Here is a 15,754-nt window from a genome sequence, read left to right on the forward strand (position 1 = left end):
AATAAACATTATAAATGGTCTTGTCAGTTTTTTTTTTTTTATAACAAGGGAGTGTGTGCCAATCTAATGGGAGAAATCCCAGTTTTCAGAACTTTCTGGGTTTCACAAGTGCAGATGAGGCTTTCTGGAGCCATACAAAGAAGACTGCAGTGAATAATTTTGGACGCATGTAATTTTGCAAGTGTACAAGTACATCCATAGGATGCATTTCTAAAGTAGAGAAGCTGGGACACAAGCTATGCTTATTTGTGATTTTGATAGATGTTTTCATAATAATAACGTTGCCTGTGAGCTGCTACACTGCGTGGTTTTCCAAACACTCTCACTTTTGTCTGTTAACTTTGGGGTAATGAAAATTCTTCCTCGAGAGTGGCAAGGAGGAAGAGAAGTGAATTAAAGGGTACAGGCAGGGTGTGGTGACTCACCCCTGTAATCCCAACACTTTGGGAGGTTGAGGCAGGCCGATCACATGAGGTCAGGAGTTCGAGACCAGTCTGGCCAACATGTTGAAACCCTGTCTCCAGTAAAAATACAAAAATTAGCTGGGCATGGTGGCGCCCATCTGTAATCCCAGCTACTTGGAAGGCTGAAGCACAAGAATCACTTGAACCTGGGAGGCGGAGGTTACAGTGAGCTGAGATCACGCCACTGAACCCCTGCCTGGGCAACAGAGCGAGACTCCCTCTCAAAAAATAAATAAATAAATAAAAATAAATAAGGGGTATAAACATACAGTTAGATAGAAGGAATAAATTCATTGTTCAAAAGCAGAGTAAGGTGACTATATTTAACCAAAATGTATTGTACTTGGGTAATGGATGCTGTAAACACCCTGGCTTGGTCACTACACATTATATACATGTAACAAAATTTCTCATGTACTCCATCAATTTGTACAAATAATTTAAAAAATTCTTCCTCCTGGCCTCTCTGCACAAAGCCAGACTCAGTCTCTGGCCCTCAGGAGAAGCATCCAGAGGGCTGTGAGAGTGTACGCTTTGCAGTCAGAATGACAGCAGGACAGTCCCCTTCCTCCTCTGTGACCCTGAGCAAGTTACCTGTGTCTGTCCTGAGCTTTCATTTCCTCCCCTGCCTCCAGGACAGTCCCTCTGCACTTGCCCACCAACCTGTGCTCCGCTTTCCTGCCCAGCCCCGGCCCCAGGAACTGGGTTTTGCCTGCCCTCCCGCAGGGAAGAAGAGTCCAGGCCAACAGAAAAAGGTCCACAGGCTTTTTAATGGTGTGATGGCTACTTCCCTTCCGAGACCCGATCTAATCATTGACAGTGGCTTCCAGGGTGTTGGGGTGGGGTGGACAGGTGCAGGATGGGCAGAGGCCATGCAGTGACTGGGAAGGGCTTGGGGAGGGGTGTTACATTCTGTTTGGCATGTAAACATTCTTAGGTGGCTTCCCGAGGGAGGGGAAGGGCAACTTCCTGCTCCCCACCCCATGCCCACCAGGGCTAGTCCCTGGAGTTGAGAAGACTGAGCAAACCAGGCCCCTGTGAGGAGCTGGGAAATGGGGAGCCTGGGGCACAGCCCCTCTCCTCTCCTGTGCCCCCTTCGTGCACGATGTGGCTGGGGAGGGAAGGCATGTGTTGGGGTGAGCAGACCCTGCATCTGAGTCAGTGACATAGGTTGTTCTGACAGGAAGTGCTGAGGGAGGTGGTGTGACACTTTTACAGAGGAAGGGCTCAGGACCTGGAGGCCTGGTGGAGAGAATGAATGCTCAGGGGGAAGAGGCTGCAGCTGGGGTTGGGGGCACCGGGAGATGTGGCTTCCTCTGCCCTGGATCCTTCTTGGGGAGAGGCACAGAGGCAGTCCCCTAGGTGACCCCCTCCCCACTGGCCCACTTTACCTCTCCCACCTCACCTGGTGACATTCAGAGACTCAGAGGCCTGAGGTCAGTTGGGAGCCCTAGGGTGGTTCAGAATCCCAAGGGAAGACTGGGTTTTGCGTCTCTGCCAGCTCCAATGCTGAGTGAAGCTGAGGGTAGAATGGACCTGGGGCTCTCTCAGGTCCCCCTCTTCCTCCCAGCTCCAAACCAGGGTGTTGTTGGTCCTGGGGCAGAGGTGAGGCTGGGGGCCCTACATTCACGGTTCGGTTGGTGGCAAGGAGCAGGCCCAGGGCCTGGGCACCAGGAGTCATGTCCTGGTCCCCACCTGGCACGAGCTGATTGTCATTCGGAGAAGCTCTAGGTGAGAGGCAGTGGTCCCTCCTCCACTCCCTCTGCTGGACCCAGAGGGCAGTAGAGGGCCTTGGGAGGGCCTCAAGTTGACAAGGAGGGCTCTGTCCGGAGAAGTTTCCTGAGTGTTCTGGGAGCTTCTGCATCAGCGTAGGGTGGATATCAAAGACTGTCCACCCAGGAGTCCTCCCCTCGGCTGGTCTGCAGAGAAGCCACCACCGTGGCCTGACAGTGGCTGCCCAAGCTGCTGACTCTCCATGAGGGGGAGGGTGCTTTCAGGGTCAGCTGCCTCATGGGCATCCTTCTGGGTGATGGTGGCTGGATGCAGCCAGACCGCTGGGGCACACTAAGGCCTTTCTTCCTCTTTCCCTGGATGTCTTGGCTTGCTCTCTGTGACTCAGGGAAGGACAGAGAGGCTAGGCCAGGGGACAGAGGCTGCAGGGGCCTGTCCAGATAGGCAGGGCTGGCTGTCCCATCTGCAGCCGGTGTGCTGCTTGCCCCAGATGTAGGCAGTTGAGGCTCATGATGAGGTGGCGTGAGCTATGCAGGAGCCAGAACCCAGGAAGAGTCCCCACATCCATTCCTGGAGTAGAGCGGCTGCACAGGCTGGGGTCGGGGCAAGAAGGAACAGGCTGAAGGGTGAGCTGAGGGAAGAGTGGGCTTGGGCTGAGGACCCATCACTCAAGCATTCGATCTGGAAGTTAGAAGGGCCTTTCTGCCTCCAGGGGCCAGCTGTCTGTTGGTCGACCTCTCTCTGCTCTCTCTGCCCATTGCGGGAGACGATGCCTGAGCCAGCCCTCCCTCCCTCCCACAGAAGGGAGGACAGGGAGGGTGACTCCACCAGAACTGAGTCCTCGAATCTCCAAAGGGCCAGTGCAAAGATGGTAACCAGCCACTTTCCACCTGCATTGAACTCAGGAAAGAGCAGGTTGGCTGGAACTGCAGTAGACAGGACTGAGGTTAGATGACAGGAAGGAATTCCTGATGGTGAGGGGTCCTGAGCACTAGATCAGGGGAACAGGGGAGGGAGTAAAACTTTGTTAAAGCCCCCTCCAACATCCCACTGGGAAATACTTGCCCGGGAAGGCAGCCCACACGCTTCCTATGGTTCCCACAGAGGCACCACCCAAATTTAGGAGGCAAGAGGTTTCTGCACCCCAGAGGTGCAGGGGAGCACATCCCCTGCCCACAGAATCACCTGCCCACCCATCTCCAAGATCACTTGCCCACTGCCTCCCACCGAGTTGTCCAGGATGGAGTCAACTTTGGGGCAGGTCAGACCTGCCCCCTCACACCTGAGTAGACCGATATCCCCTGGGTCCCCAACTCCAGCCTGGCAGTCCAGAGGCCATCCCTGGCCACAATGGCTCCCAGAAGACTGTGGGGCTGGACCCTCGGGGGGAGGCTGGAGCCTCCACTTCTGGAATTTGAGGCTACTTCTCTGAAGGGGTAGGGGGACTTTGGCTGGAAAGGGGTCGGAGGAGGGCAAGGCGCCGCAGGAGGTGTAGGCAGAGGTTGCTGGGGGAGCATGGAGAGCAGCCTAGGCCTGGTGGGCGAACGAACCGGGCGTCCCCAGAAGTGGAGTCCTCGATGAAAAGTGGCTGAGCCTTCCCCGGGGCGGAGAGACTGATGTGAGGCTGGCCGGCCTGACGGGCGGCAGGAGGATGAGAGGACACAGGGCGAGGAAGGGGAGGCAGACCCTCCCCGCGGCGCGGTGCCGCGTCCCCCACCGGCCCTGAGGGCTGGTGGGGCGCCGCGTGTGCTCGCGTGCGTCCTCGCGGGTGCAGGCGGAAAGCTGGGGCCAAGGGTGGCGCGCGTCGGGCGCGTAAGGCTGTGCTGGGAGCTGCTCCAGTGTGACCGGCTGCGGGTGGGGGGCCGGGGTGAGGGTGGGGGACCGCGGAGAGCCGCGGGCGTCATTATCTGGCCCCAGCCCGGCCCTCCGCGCCTCCTGCCCGGCCTTTGGTTGTTGCGCGCTGAGCCTGGAGTTTCCCTCTGGGTCCTTTCTTGGAGCCCCCGGGGGAGGGGGTGCCATCAGGCTGGGCCCGGGCCGACGGGACGCCCCGGGGCGGGGGGACCCCGGGCCGGGCCTGGTGCGAGGGGGAGGGGCTCTCTCTGCGGGACAGGGACTGGCTCCGGGGGGACGCGCTGGCATTGCGCGCGGCGGAAGTGGACGTGGGGAGGCCCGGGCTGCGCGGGGCTGGGGGCCTGGCTCCGGCTTGGGCTCGCCCTGGGCCCAGGCCGCGGCCAGGAGGTTGTTTGGGACGGAGGTCAGCAGCAGTGGCCGACCCCGGGGGAGTCTGCAGCTGGAGCCTGCTTGAGAGCAGAAGGCAGGAGAAAAGAAGAGGGCAAAGAAACAAGACAAGGAGAAATATTTCAGAATCCTCCTGGGCACTGAGCACTGGAGTCCTGCATCCTCAGAGCTGAGACTGAGACCATGGCACAGATGGGTAAACTGAGGCCTGGCATTCTGTCCTCCAGGGCAGGACCTTGAGGGGCCACACGCTCCCAGGCTGCTGCTGGAATAACCTGCTGCTGGCTTTCTGTGGGGTCCTCATTTCATCTTTAAAATTCTCATGGATTTTGCATTCTAATCTAGAATATACCTATGTTTATATTAATATGAAATGTTTTCTCCCAAGGAGTCAAAGCACTGGGCTTTATCCTTTGGCTTCCAATGCCCCATGGCATACCAGAGGCTGTGTGTGGACCCACTGGCCCCCATCAGCTTTTCCTAAGCCTGGTCTCTCTGGCACCCTCTCCACACATGCTTACTGAAGCCATTCCCCTGAGCCCAGTAACAGGGCTGGAACCCGAATCAGAGTGAGGCAGAGCACAGCTGGGAGGTGCTGGACCAGAGGTGTCACTGAGGGTCCCTCCTGATCTTCCATAGCCCCTGACCTTGGTTCTGGAGAAGCCCCTGCTGGTGGAGGCCTGTGGCCACCCTCTGCCCACCCTGGGGCTGGCAGTGGTTTCTCACCTGCTGGTGATGGCTGTGTCCGATGCTGGGGCCGCGCCGTGGGATTTGCTGGGGAGCTGCTGGGCTGCAGCAGGCATGGGCATGCGGAGGCCAATGGGGCGGGGAATCCGGCTCCGGGTGGCGGCTGCCCGCCCGGCCTTCCTGGGCAAGGCCACTGCCGGCTCAGAGGCGGGCGTGTCCTCCTCGGAGCCCGTGCCTGAGAGGGTCTCAGAGGCACGGCGCTGCTCCTCACTGGAGGAGGACGAGGCCCCTGAGGCCAGCCGCAACAGCAGGCGGCCCTGCCTCTTCTCCATCACCAGCCGCGCCAGGTCCTGCTGCAGCCGGGCCCGCTTGCTCCACCGCTCTTTGGCCGACAGTGAGCCTGAGGGCTCGGAGCCGGTGTCCTCCTCAGATAGCAGGATGGGGATACGGCTCCTGGGGCGGGAGCCTGGCATAGCATGGTGTCTGGGGGAGATGGTGGCCACTTTCTCAGGGCTGGGCTCCAGTGGGGACACCGGGGCTGGACTGTCTGCAAGGGCCGGGCCATTGGGCAGTGAGTTTGTGGCCATCGCTGAGGGGGTTTCCCCGGGGGGCCCAGACAGGGCACAGCCCTCTATCTCGGCCCCATTCAGCCCTGACAGGGCGAGGCCGTTCTCCAGGGGCGCTGGGGCCCCCTCCTCCACAGTGCCCCCATCAGAGGCCAGCTCCAGACCCAGCTCGCCCCCAGTGCTGAACTCCTCAGGCCGCAAGGCTTGTCCACTGGAAGACATGACGTTGAGGTGGGTTTTCTCCGCAATGTGCACAAAGGTCCTCTCAACTTTGGTGAAGGGTGAGGAGGTGACTGCCACGCCCCCGGCCCCTGTGGTCACTGTCCCGGCCCCCGGCCCTGCCCCAGGCCCCGGGGGTTTGGGCTCAGACTTGAGGACAGAGGAGAGGGTGCCTGGCTCAGATACGTCCAGCTGGCTGCCCGTGGGCTGGGGCCGCTCATGCTGAGGAGTGAGGGCAGCCAGGGTGCCCAGGTCAGGGTCGGGGGCCAGTTCGGCAGTGACGGGCGACTTCTTCATGTCGCCAGGAGAGACGAGCACCAGCGTTTTGGAACCCTCCTCAGGCTCCAGGTCCCCATCGGCCATGGAAGCCCGGCCCCTGGACTCCTTTTGATCGTCTGCCAGCAACGTGGACGGGGCGCCCTCCTGGCTCCTGTCGGTGCTCCTCTCACTCCCCTCACTGCTGGAGCCACTGCGAGGCCCCAGCACCTCCCCCAAGGCAACTGCCGCCGCAGCCTCTTCCTCCTCCTCTTCCTCCTCCTCCTCCTCTTCTTCCTCCTCCTCTTCCTCTTCCTCCTCGTCTTCCTCATCCTCTTCTTCCTCTTCCTCATCTTCCTCTTCCTCCTCCTCCTCCTCTTCCTCCTTCCCATTAGCCTGAGGCTGAACAGGAGACAGCGGGACCTGGGGGGTGGTGAGCAGCATGTGGGAGAAGCCCACCCTCCGGACCCTGTTGAGCAACCGCGCCCGTTCTCGGTAATCGGAGAGGTCCCTCTTGAAGTCCTGGTAGGGCAGACTCAGAGGCACAGCTCTTGGGAGGCCATTCACCTCAAATGGGGGCGCCACGGAGAACACCTGCAAGGGGCACACACAGGGACCCTCTGAGGTCACCCACCCTCCTGGACCCAGGGAGACTTCAACTGCACCCACAAGCTAGGAGACTCACAGGCCTGAGTCATCTACCAGAGTGTGAGCTCCATAAAGGTAAGCACAGGCATTGGGTCTGTCTTGTTCACTGCTCTGTCCTCAGGGCCTAGAATGGTCTCTGGCACCTAGTGAGTGCTCAGCAAACCTCTGATGAATGACTGTCCATGCTCTAGGTCCCCTGAAGTCCCAGGCCCTGATCCTGGTGGACTTTCTGCCTCCCAGCCTCTCCATGTCCCCAGCCCCTCTCATCGCCATGTGCATCCTTCACCTGAGTCAGCAACAATAACAGAAAATGAAAACTGAAAGGAACCACGACCACCACGCAGCTCAGCCCTTCCTTTTACAGATGAGAAAGCCAGGCCCAGAGATGGGTGGCAGGTGTCTGCGCCACTTCCTGGATGGGCTGTGCCAGGCTGGCTCCTAGATGCCCTTAGTACCACCTCCGGGTGTGCAGTTTCTCTGTGGCCAGAGAGCTGGCTGCCCAGGGCCACCAGATCCTGTGCTGGACAAGGGCAAAGGTGTGGCTGTCCTCTACCCTTAAAAGTGCAGGCTGGGCCCCTGGACCTCCAGTCCATCCTCTCAGCCAGGAATTTGTCCAGCCCTCGACAGGTATACTTAAGCTCCATTCCGTTTTCCTCTTCAAAGCTTTGTGCAGAGCCTTTGGCAATGTGATGGCCAAACCAGTCCTTGGTTTTCTAGGCTCTTGCCATGTCCCCCTTAGCTTCCTTCCTTCCAGACTAGAAAGGTCTGACCACCTGCTCAGGACCTTGGCTGCTGTGTTTCCTTTGCTCTCGCTCCATCCACCCTGTTCAATACACAGACATCCCCAGGCACCTGCAATGCCCTGGGCCCATTAGGGCTGACACAGCTTTGTTCCATGGTGGGACGGTGCTGATGGTGTCCAGCACTTTGCTAGCGTTTTCTAACACGCTGGGCTTCTGTCTTCCTGAGCTAGCAGAACACAGCCCATCCAGGCCAGAAGCCCTGGGGATATCCTGCCTCCCCACTTTCCTGCCTCCCCACTTTCCTGCCCATCCATGCTGCCAAGGAGTCCTGCCAAGCATCCTTCTTAAACCTTTCTGTGTCTGCTACCCCAGGCCCACGAGCACAGCCTTGCCCTCTCTGGTGGTTCCCCAGCCACCGGCCTGCTCCCTCCATCCTGTACTGCCATCCATCCTTTTTACATCTGCCTGAGTGATCTTCCTGAAATTTAATCTGATTCCATCTCTCTCTGCTTCAAATCTGCTATGGCTGACCACAGTCCTTAGGAGACAGTTCAGATCTTTTTTTTTTGATACGGAGTCCTGCTCTGTCACCGAGGCTGGAGTGCAAGTGGCGCAATCTCGGCTCACTGGGCTTACTGCAACCTCTGCCTCCTGGGTTCAAGTGATTCTCCTGCCTCAGCCTCCCCAGTAGCTGGGATTACAGGTGCCCTCCACCACGCCCGGCTAATTTTTTTTTTTTGTATTCTTAGTACAGACAGGGTTTTGCCACCTTGGCCAGGCTGGTCTCAAGCTACTGACCTCAGGTGATCACCTGCTTCGGCCTCCCAGAGTGCTGGGATTACAGGTGTGAGCCACTGCGCCTGGCCTAAGACAGTTTAGATCTTTAACTTGGCGCATGAATCCCCCACCCAACCCTATGACCTGCTCCTACCTGCTGCTGTGGCCTCACTTACTGCAACACCCTCGGTCCCCTGCCCCTGCCTACACTCCACCCATTCTGATGCTTCCAGAAGTTCCTAAGTGCATCTTCCAGCTCACACTTAGCCCAGGCAGTTTCCTTCACCTGGGGGTCCCTCTCACCCCCTCTCTGCACATGATAACTTGCTACCCTTCCTTCAAGACCAGCTCAAGCAGCTCCTGGTCTTAGCAAAGGAGAGACAAAGCCTTCCTGTCAACTTTCCTGTCCACCCACCAAGCAGATTTACTTACTCTCCCTTTTCTACTTGTTTTTCACATCTTTCCATGAGAGAATCTCCCACCTGTTGTTCTACATGCATTTATTTATAGGGTTCTCTCTCTCTTGTTACACAGAGATCCCTGAGAGCTTCTTCATTCACTCCTTCAAGAAGTGGTCTTTGAATGTCTCTTGTCTTGGTCACCATGTTATAGTCTAAGAATCTGTGGATCAAGTATGAATGAGATAGAGATTGTCCTTAGTTTCTCTATATCAGGAAACTAAGTGGGGATATGCACATTCCACAAATGTTGTGATCATAAATGAGGTCATATAAGCAAAGGCATATAGCAGTTGCTCAATAAATGTTAGCTCTCTCCCCACCTCACCTCCCACCTCCTGCTCTGCTCGCTTTGGTTTGAAGGTCATTGGCAGAAAAGCCTGGATGCCACACCTATGGGGAATAGGGTGTGGAGAAGGGAGGGGGCTCTGCTAGCTGAAGCCTCCATGCAAATAGCACAAAGCCAGGTGGAGAGAAAGGCAGAGACCTCCAATGCTGAGGGTCTGTCCAGGGCTGTGGCTGCTCCCTTTCCCAACTGCCATGATCTTCCCTGTAATCAGACCATCAGTGAGGGTTTGGTGGGGGTGATGCAAGAATATAGCTTCAGATTCCAACAGGACACCAGCAACCCTGTTTGGGCCAGGTAAGGAACTTTCTTAGAAAACTCTTCTTAGTCAGAAAGTTTTCTTAGAAAGCTTTCTCAGAAAGCTCCCTACCTGGCTCAAACAGGGTTGCTAGAGTTTCCTCAGCCTGGGGAACATGGCAAAATCCTGTTTCCACTAAAAATACAAAAATTAGCTGGGCGTGCTTGTGCACGCCTGTGGTTCCAGCTACTCGGGAGGCTGAGGAGATCAAAACTGCAGTGAGCTGTGATCGCACTACTGCACTCCAGCCTGGGCAACAGAGCGACACTGTCTCAAAAAACACAAAAACAACAACAACAACAACAACAACAGTAACAACAAAAAACTTTGTCCCCTCCACATATAGGCTGGAAGTGTCCAGAAGAATGTACTTTTTCTACACAATATTCGTTCTTATTAATCCATTCACTCATTTAGCAAACACTAAGCACCAACTCTGCGCCAGGCCTTGTGCTGGGACACTTTACCAGTCACCAATGTTACGGCTAGAGAAAATGGCTGGGTAGAGGTGGAGGGGCTGCTGTAAGCTCCTGGGTGAATGGGGACCATGGGGTGGGTGGGTGTTGGCACTGAGAGTCAGGGACAGGCAGACAGACAGAGAGCTCTGAGCATGTCTCTCTCCCAGCCACCTCCGAACTCACCCAACTGGCACCAGACACATCCTGCCCAGTAGGGATGGCCTTTAACTCCACCAGGCCACCCATTCTCCACAGAACCTTTGCCTTTTGTCCCTCTCTAATCCCTGGCACCTTGGTTAGAGACACCCTTTCCTTTGCTCTCTGGCCAGGTCCTGGATCTCTCTGAAAAGGCCGCATGGAGAGGATGGGATGCCCCCGCAACACACACACACACACACACACACACACACACACGGTGCTCACATTGGATGGTTGTAGGTGAAACCCTTTCTCCTGCCTCAAAGTCCTCCCCTTCTATTACCTGGGAGAGAGGAGGAATGAGAACTGGAAATCAATGATCAGTCATAAAATCAGACTGGGAAACTGAGGCACAGAGAAGGGCATGGATTTGGGCACTGGTCCAGGTTGTGAAGCACATCCACCAGGGTGGCCCAGGACCCAAAACTCTTTTCTTTTTTTTTTTTTTTTTGAGACGGAGTCTCGCTCTGTCGCCCAGGCTGGAGTGCAGTGGCCAGATCTCAGCTCACTGCAAGCTCTGCCTCCTGGGTTCACGCCATTCTCCTGCCTCAACCTCCCAAGTAGCTGGGACTACAGGCGCCCGCCACCTCGCCCGGCTAGTTTTTTGTATTTTTTAGTAGAGATGGGGTTTCACCGGGTTAGCCAGGATGGTCTCGATCTCCTGACCTCGTGATCCGCCCATCTCGGCCTCCCAAAGTGCTGGGATTACAGGCTTGAGCCACCGCGCCCGGCCCCAAAACTCTTTCCAGTGTCTCCCACTCAGTCCCATGTGGGGATACCTGGAACCCTCTGCCTTTTGGGAGGAAGAGCCCTGAATCTCACGGTGAGGACAACTTTGCCCTAAGGATAACCGCCACCTCCACACCAACCTAGGCATGCTGGCTTTTCGGTTCCAAAGTCCCTCTGCCCTTCCCCCATCTGGCTCTGTGCTGGGGAGGGGCAGAGCCTGGGCTCAAATTCCTCCCTCCTCAGAGAGTAGCCTAACCCTCTCCCTGCCTCTCCTGGATGCCCAGTGAATTATTCATCCATTTGCCCATTTGATCTTGAGTTCATTCACTCAGCCAGTGATCCACAGACACCTTCAGTGTGCCTGGCCCTTTAGCTGTCTGACAAAGTTCACACCTTCTTGCTTCCTTCTCAGGGCAGCAACCTTTATGATTCTCATCTGCTTATTGTGGTTCCCAGGCCTGGCTTGGCACAGCATTGTCCAGAGTTGCTTTTTAAAAATGCACAGTCCTGGGTCCTACCCCTAGATTCTGTAGGTCAGAGATGAGGCCCAGAAATCTGGCTGTTTTAAAGCTCCTTAGTGATTCAGAGTTCAGCCAAAGGCATATATGTGGTAAGGGTTGGGCTGTGGGGAGAGGAGGAGGACAGGTCAATCAAACCGATACCCTCAGAGAGAATGAAAGTCCCAGCCCTGCCCCTCCATCCACTGTGCTTTGTCTAGAGGGCTAGGCCTCACCAGCTCCAGAGCCCAGCCCAAGTCCATGTTTACTCCAGTCGGGAGGAAAAGTGAAGAGAGAGGATGGACCAGATTCTGAGCTTCAGTTGCCACCAACAAAACTGGGCTCTCATGCCCTTGGAGAAACTTTTCTGACACCAACACTGGAGACGGGGCTCCACATAGCCCCATCCTTAATCCCCACACAGGATGCATGGAGCCACTCCTGCTGGACCCCAGCCAGCTCCAGACTTCAGCACTGCACCCCAGCCCACGGTCCCGAAGTCAAAGATGCGGGGCTGGGAGGCGAAGTGTGGCGGAAGCAGGAGGGTGAGCCCTGGCTCCCCACTCCTCCCATGCTGAGGTGGGGGGCTTGTGCCTCTCACAGCAGTTCCTTCTCCTCTCTCAGAAACTGCCTCATGCACGCCTCCCATCCCCTCTCCTCCACTAAGGAAGAAGCACCCCCCACGCCCCTGCTCCACCTGTGAGGAGGTGAGCTGTGCCTGCATCACCTCTGTCAGCTCCGAACTCAGCACCGCCTTTCCCAGACCCTACCTGCATTTGTCTGTCTGCGTCACCACTCTGCAAACATCTCTGACAGGCCAAGAGCCCTCCCTCCACTTCACCCCACACCCAGGAGTGCTGCGGAAGGGGAAGGTGGCAGAAGGGGTAAGATGACCCAGGAACATGGCCACTCTAGGTCTATGCAGAACTGCACACACTTGACCCCACATCTCTGTGTCCAAAACCCACCCTTGCCTGCCCCAGGGCAAGGAGCTGACAGCTTGTGGGGGGCATCTTATAAATGCCCCGGGGCTTTGGAAATACAGCTGGAGCTTGCCCCTTTGCCTTCCTGTTTGTCAGTGTGCGGGGATGGGGTGGAGGCATGGGGGACTTCCTTTATTACATTGTCATCCTCACCTTTCCCCTCTCTCTCCAGTCTCAGAAGTCTGCCATTATTTCTGTCCTAGTGCCCCACCCCTCCCGCTGACTGAGTTCTCCTTCAACCCACATTCCATCCCTGCACCCCCAACCCCAGCCTCTCACAGTCCATGCTCCAGTGTCCCTCCTTGGCGGACCACCCCCACCCTGGCACCCCCAAGGCCAGGGCTGCATCTCCCGTATTTCTCAGATCGCCTATCGTAGCAGAGGGCCAGGGGAGGCTCCTCAGTGCAGTGTCCTGTCACAGGCCTCTGGCATCCTAGCTTTCTAGTCCCACCAGACACTTGGTCTCAAAAGCCTGATCCCATAGAGAACTGATCACTGGGCCTGGTGGGTCCAGCCCCCTACTTCTACACACCCTCTATCCCCACACGGAAGTTGGCAATTTGGAGTTGAGCCCCAGAGACCAGAGTCCACTCACCCCTTCCCTCCCGACCTGTTCAGTGAAAGGAGACTGCCAGCAGGGCGAGGGTGACTCAAGTCCAGCTAGACCCAAACCTCTGGGGTGCCCTCCTCACCCAGCTGCCTGGCTAAGGTGTGGACGAAGCTCATCCACTGACTTGGAACTTGCCCACCCCTCAGTCCCAGAGTCAGCAACAGACTAGCCCCTGCCCTCTGCCCAGCCGGGCGACCTCAGAGCCAGGGTCTACACTGAGAGTTGGGAGGGTGAAAGAAAGCAGGCGGAGGCGCAGGTTCCTGGAAGGCGTCTTTAATCAGGATTTGGTAGTACACAAGCTCTCCGGATTGTCTGCATTAACATACAGGGACTTAAAAAGGCACAAGATCCCTCGCACAGCGACGCGTGACGGCGGGGCGCCCCCTCCCCGCCCGTGCGCGGCCGTGTGCGCGTGGGTGCGTGTCCGTGTCCCACCCCCGTGGCGGCGCCGCGCGTGTGCGTGTCGGTTTCAAGTGTTGGATTTGTACAGTACTCGCAGTCTAGGGGCGGGGGTCTCAGTGCATGCTTTTCTACCCGGGCCTGGGGCCACCCCCCGACGCCGCTATGTACACTAAGGAGGACGCACCCCGGAGAGAGAGAGGAAGAAAAAAAGCGTCCCATCTTCGTGTGCGTGTGTGTGTGTGCGTGTGAGTGTGTGGTTTTGAGTTTTTCGTGCATGCTTCCGCTGGCCAGGGTCGGGGAATAGTGCAAGCGTATAATACAGTATTATTGCAGTACAAAAGGGAGGGTCGAGGAAAGGACTTACGATGGGAGGGGAAGGCTCAGGAATAAACCGACTGGGACTCAGGACCTCCGCGAGGGTCCTCTCGCTAATCCTCTTCCTATCCCTCCCCCACTCCGCCCCAACCCCCGCAATTAGAAAGCGTCTGCGGACGCAGGAAGGGGCTCAGCTAGGCCCCGGTGCTGAGTTTCTCTCTCCCACCAGTCCCAGTTCTCGGGGGGCAGGGGCCAGCCCCTCTCCTCGCTAGACACTGAGAACTCTGAGGGCCCGGAGCCCCGTTCCCTCCCCCACGGAAGCCCCTCCGAGCGGGGGGCGGGGTCGACGGAGCAAGTGCAAAGGAAGCAGATGTTGGTCCCTGAGTTTTATTTTCGGGGGTGGGGGTGTGGGAAGAGCTGGAAATGGGGGGGCATGTTTGGGGACCCCCAGGGCCCTCAGTGGTGGGATGGGGCAGGGGACGCGGACTGGGGCGTGGGCAAAAAGGGGGCTGTTGGGTTGCTCTGAGAGACCTGGGCTCAAAGCTCTGCTCCCCCTCAACTCTGGGCTCTTTGGCATCCAATTGCAAGGCCAATTATTGGGGCGGGGGTTGGGGGCAACTCGACGGGCTGTGAGGTAACGGGAGTCAGGGGGGTGGGGCGACGGGGCCCTCCGAGCCTGGAGACCTAGCTGAACGCCTCACCCCGCCCCCATCCGCACCCCAGCCTGGCAGCACTGAAGGGAGCCCCACTCCAGCCCGCCCCCGCCCCGGGGCCAGGGACCCAGAGGCCGCCAGCCAGCAGCACGGAAAAGCAAACGAAAACAGGCGCGAAGGCGGGGGCGGCGGGGGCGGTGGGGGACGCGAACCCAGGGGAAGCCTCGGCGGCGGGGCGGGAGCGCGGCGGGGCCGAAGTCCGGCGGGGGGTGCGGGGCGCTGTGTGGGGCGGGCCGTACATTCGTGGCGCTGGCCGCGGGGACGGGCGGGTGGACTGGGGCCCTGGTTTGGGGACCTGCGGGGGTCCGGCTGCGCAGTCCTCGTGCGCTCCGGGCCAGGGCTGCTAGTGCAGGGTCCGGAGAGTGGGCGAAGTGCGCGCAGCTACGGAGGGAGAGTGTGTGAGTGTGGCTGTGAGTGTGAGTGTGAGTGTGAGTGTGTGAGGGCCGGTTAATGACTGGCCATGTGGACCCCACTGCCCGCCCCCACAGCCTGTGCAGGGAGGGAGGGTGCGTGGTGGGACTGAAGGTGGAGCCGAGTGGAGGAGAGTCTAGGTAGGTTCTAGGAAGGAGTCCTGTGGGCTCCATTTCCCTCTCCTCTCCACCCCTTCCCCACCCCTCATTTGGAGGAAGCGGGCACGCAGGCTCGGGGCCTCCTGGGCTGTGACGCCCACTGGATGGCGTGTGGGGAACCAGAGGGATATTGGAGGGGTGTGGCCCTCAGACCTGGAGCCTCTCCCTTAGGAAGAAGGATGCTTGATATTTTCAGGGGCTGACTGTGTGGAGGGTGGGCTGGTTCCTGACTCTTGAGTTGAATGTGTCCCAGGTCTAAGTGGAGTTTGGGGTAGGGTGGGATGGGCCTCAGGCCCTCCTGAGAGATCTACACTTCCATCCCCAAGTACCACATCAACCCAAGGACAGCAGAGGATACAGCATTTTCCAAGCTCCCCACACACAACTGGACTTACCCCCACCCCCGGTCAGAGCCACACCCTCCCCAAGTATGGTCCCCTCCACTGCCCACTCCATAGAGATACATTTACACAGCTCCTTCTGCCTACCCAGGGGCCCAAGACTCCCCCCACCACTGCCTGAGCAAGACAGCACCACCCCTCCCCAGAAAAAGGGAACTAGGCAGGGCAGAAGAGAGAGCGAGTCCGAGTCCGGGGGTCCTGGGACCAGCATGGCTCAGAGGTGCCACCATCCCCCACCCACTGGGCAGGGAGGGCTGTGTCTGTTTTCCCCAAAACTGGAAATGCAAAGGGATATCATTGGGTTCAGGATGTTAGCGATTGGGATGAGAGTGTTCAGTGGTTATTGCTGTGACCCAAGCTGCCTTGAGTGTGTGGGGGATGTATATTAAGTTATCGAAAATTTACTAGCGCATTTGTCACAGACCCAGGGTCCCTCTCCCATGGAGAAA

The 15,754-nt window shown here is 57.8% G+C and overlaps 1 protein-coding gene across 2 annotated transcripts in view; it reads right to left on the bottom strand.

Moving 5' to 3' along the window:
- Positions 1-1,215: 1,215 nt before the first annotated feature.
- TTBK1 (tau tubulin kinase 1) overlaps positions 1,216-15,754 on the bottom strand; it is a 45,452-nt gene continuing 30,913 nt past the window's right edge. Inside the window, exons 14-15 of one of the 2 annotated variants that reach the window (XM_015136418.3) lie at positions 5,160-6,754; positions 1,216-4,492 (exon numbers count right to left, since the gene is read on the bottom strand). In XM_015136418.3, coding sequence (XP_014991904.3) covers positions 4,099-4,492; positions 5,160-6,754 — 1,989 coding nt within the window. In that variant the 3' untranslated portion in view covers positions 1,216-4,098. Of the gene's footprint in view, positions 4,496-5,159; positions 6,755-15,754 lie in introns of both variants that reach the window. The other variant, XM_015136416.3, reaches the window with a different exon arrangement.

This window comes from Macaca mulatta, chromosome 4 (assembly GCF_049350105.2).
Source record: "Macaca mulatta isolate MMU2019108-1 chromosome 4, T2T-MMU8v2.0, whole genome shotgun sequence".
Taxonomy (NCBI): Eukaryota; Metazoa; Chordata; class Mammalia; order Primates; family Cercopithecidae; genus Macaca; species Macaca mulatta.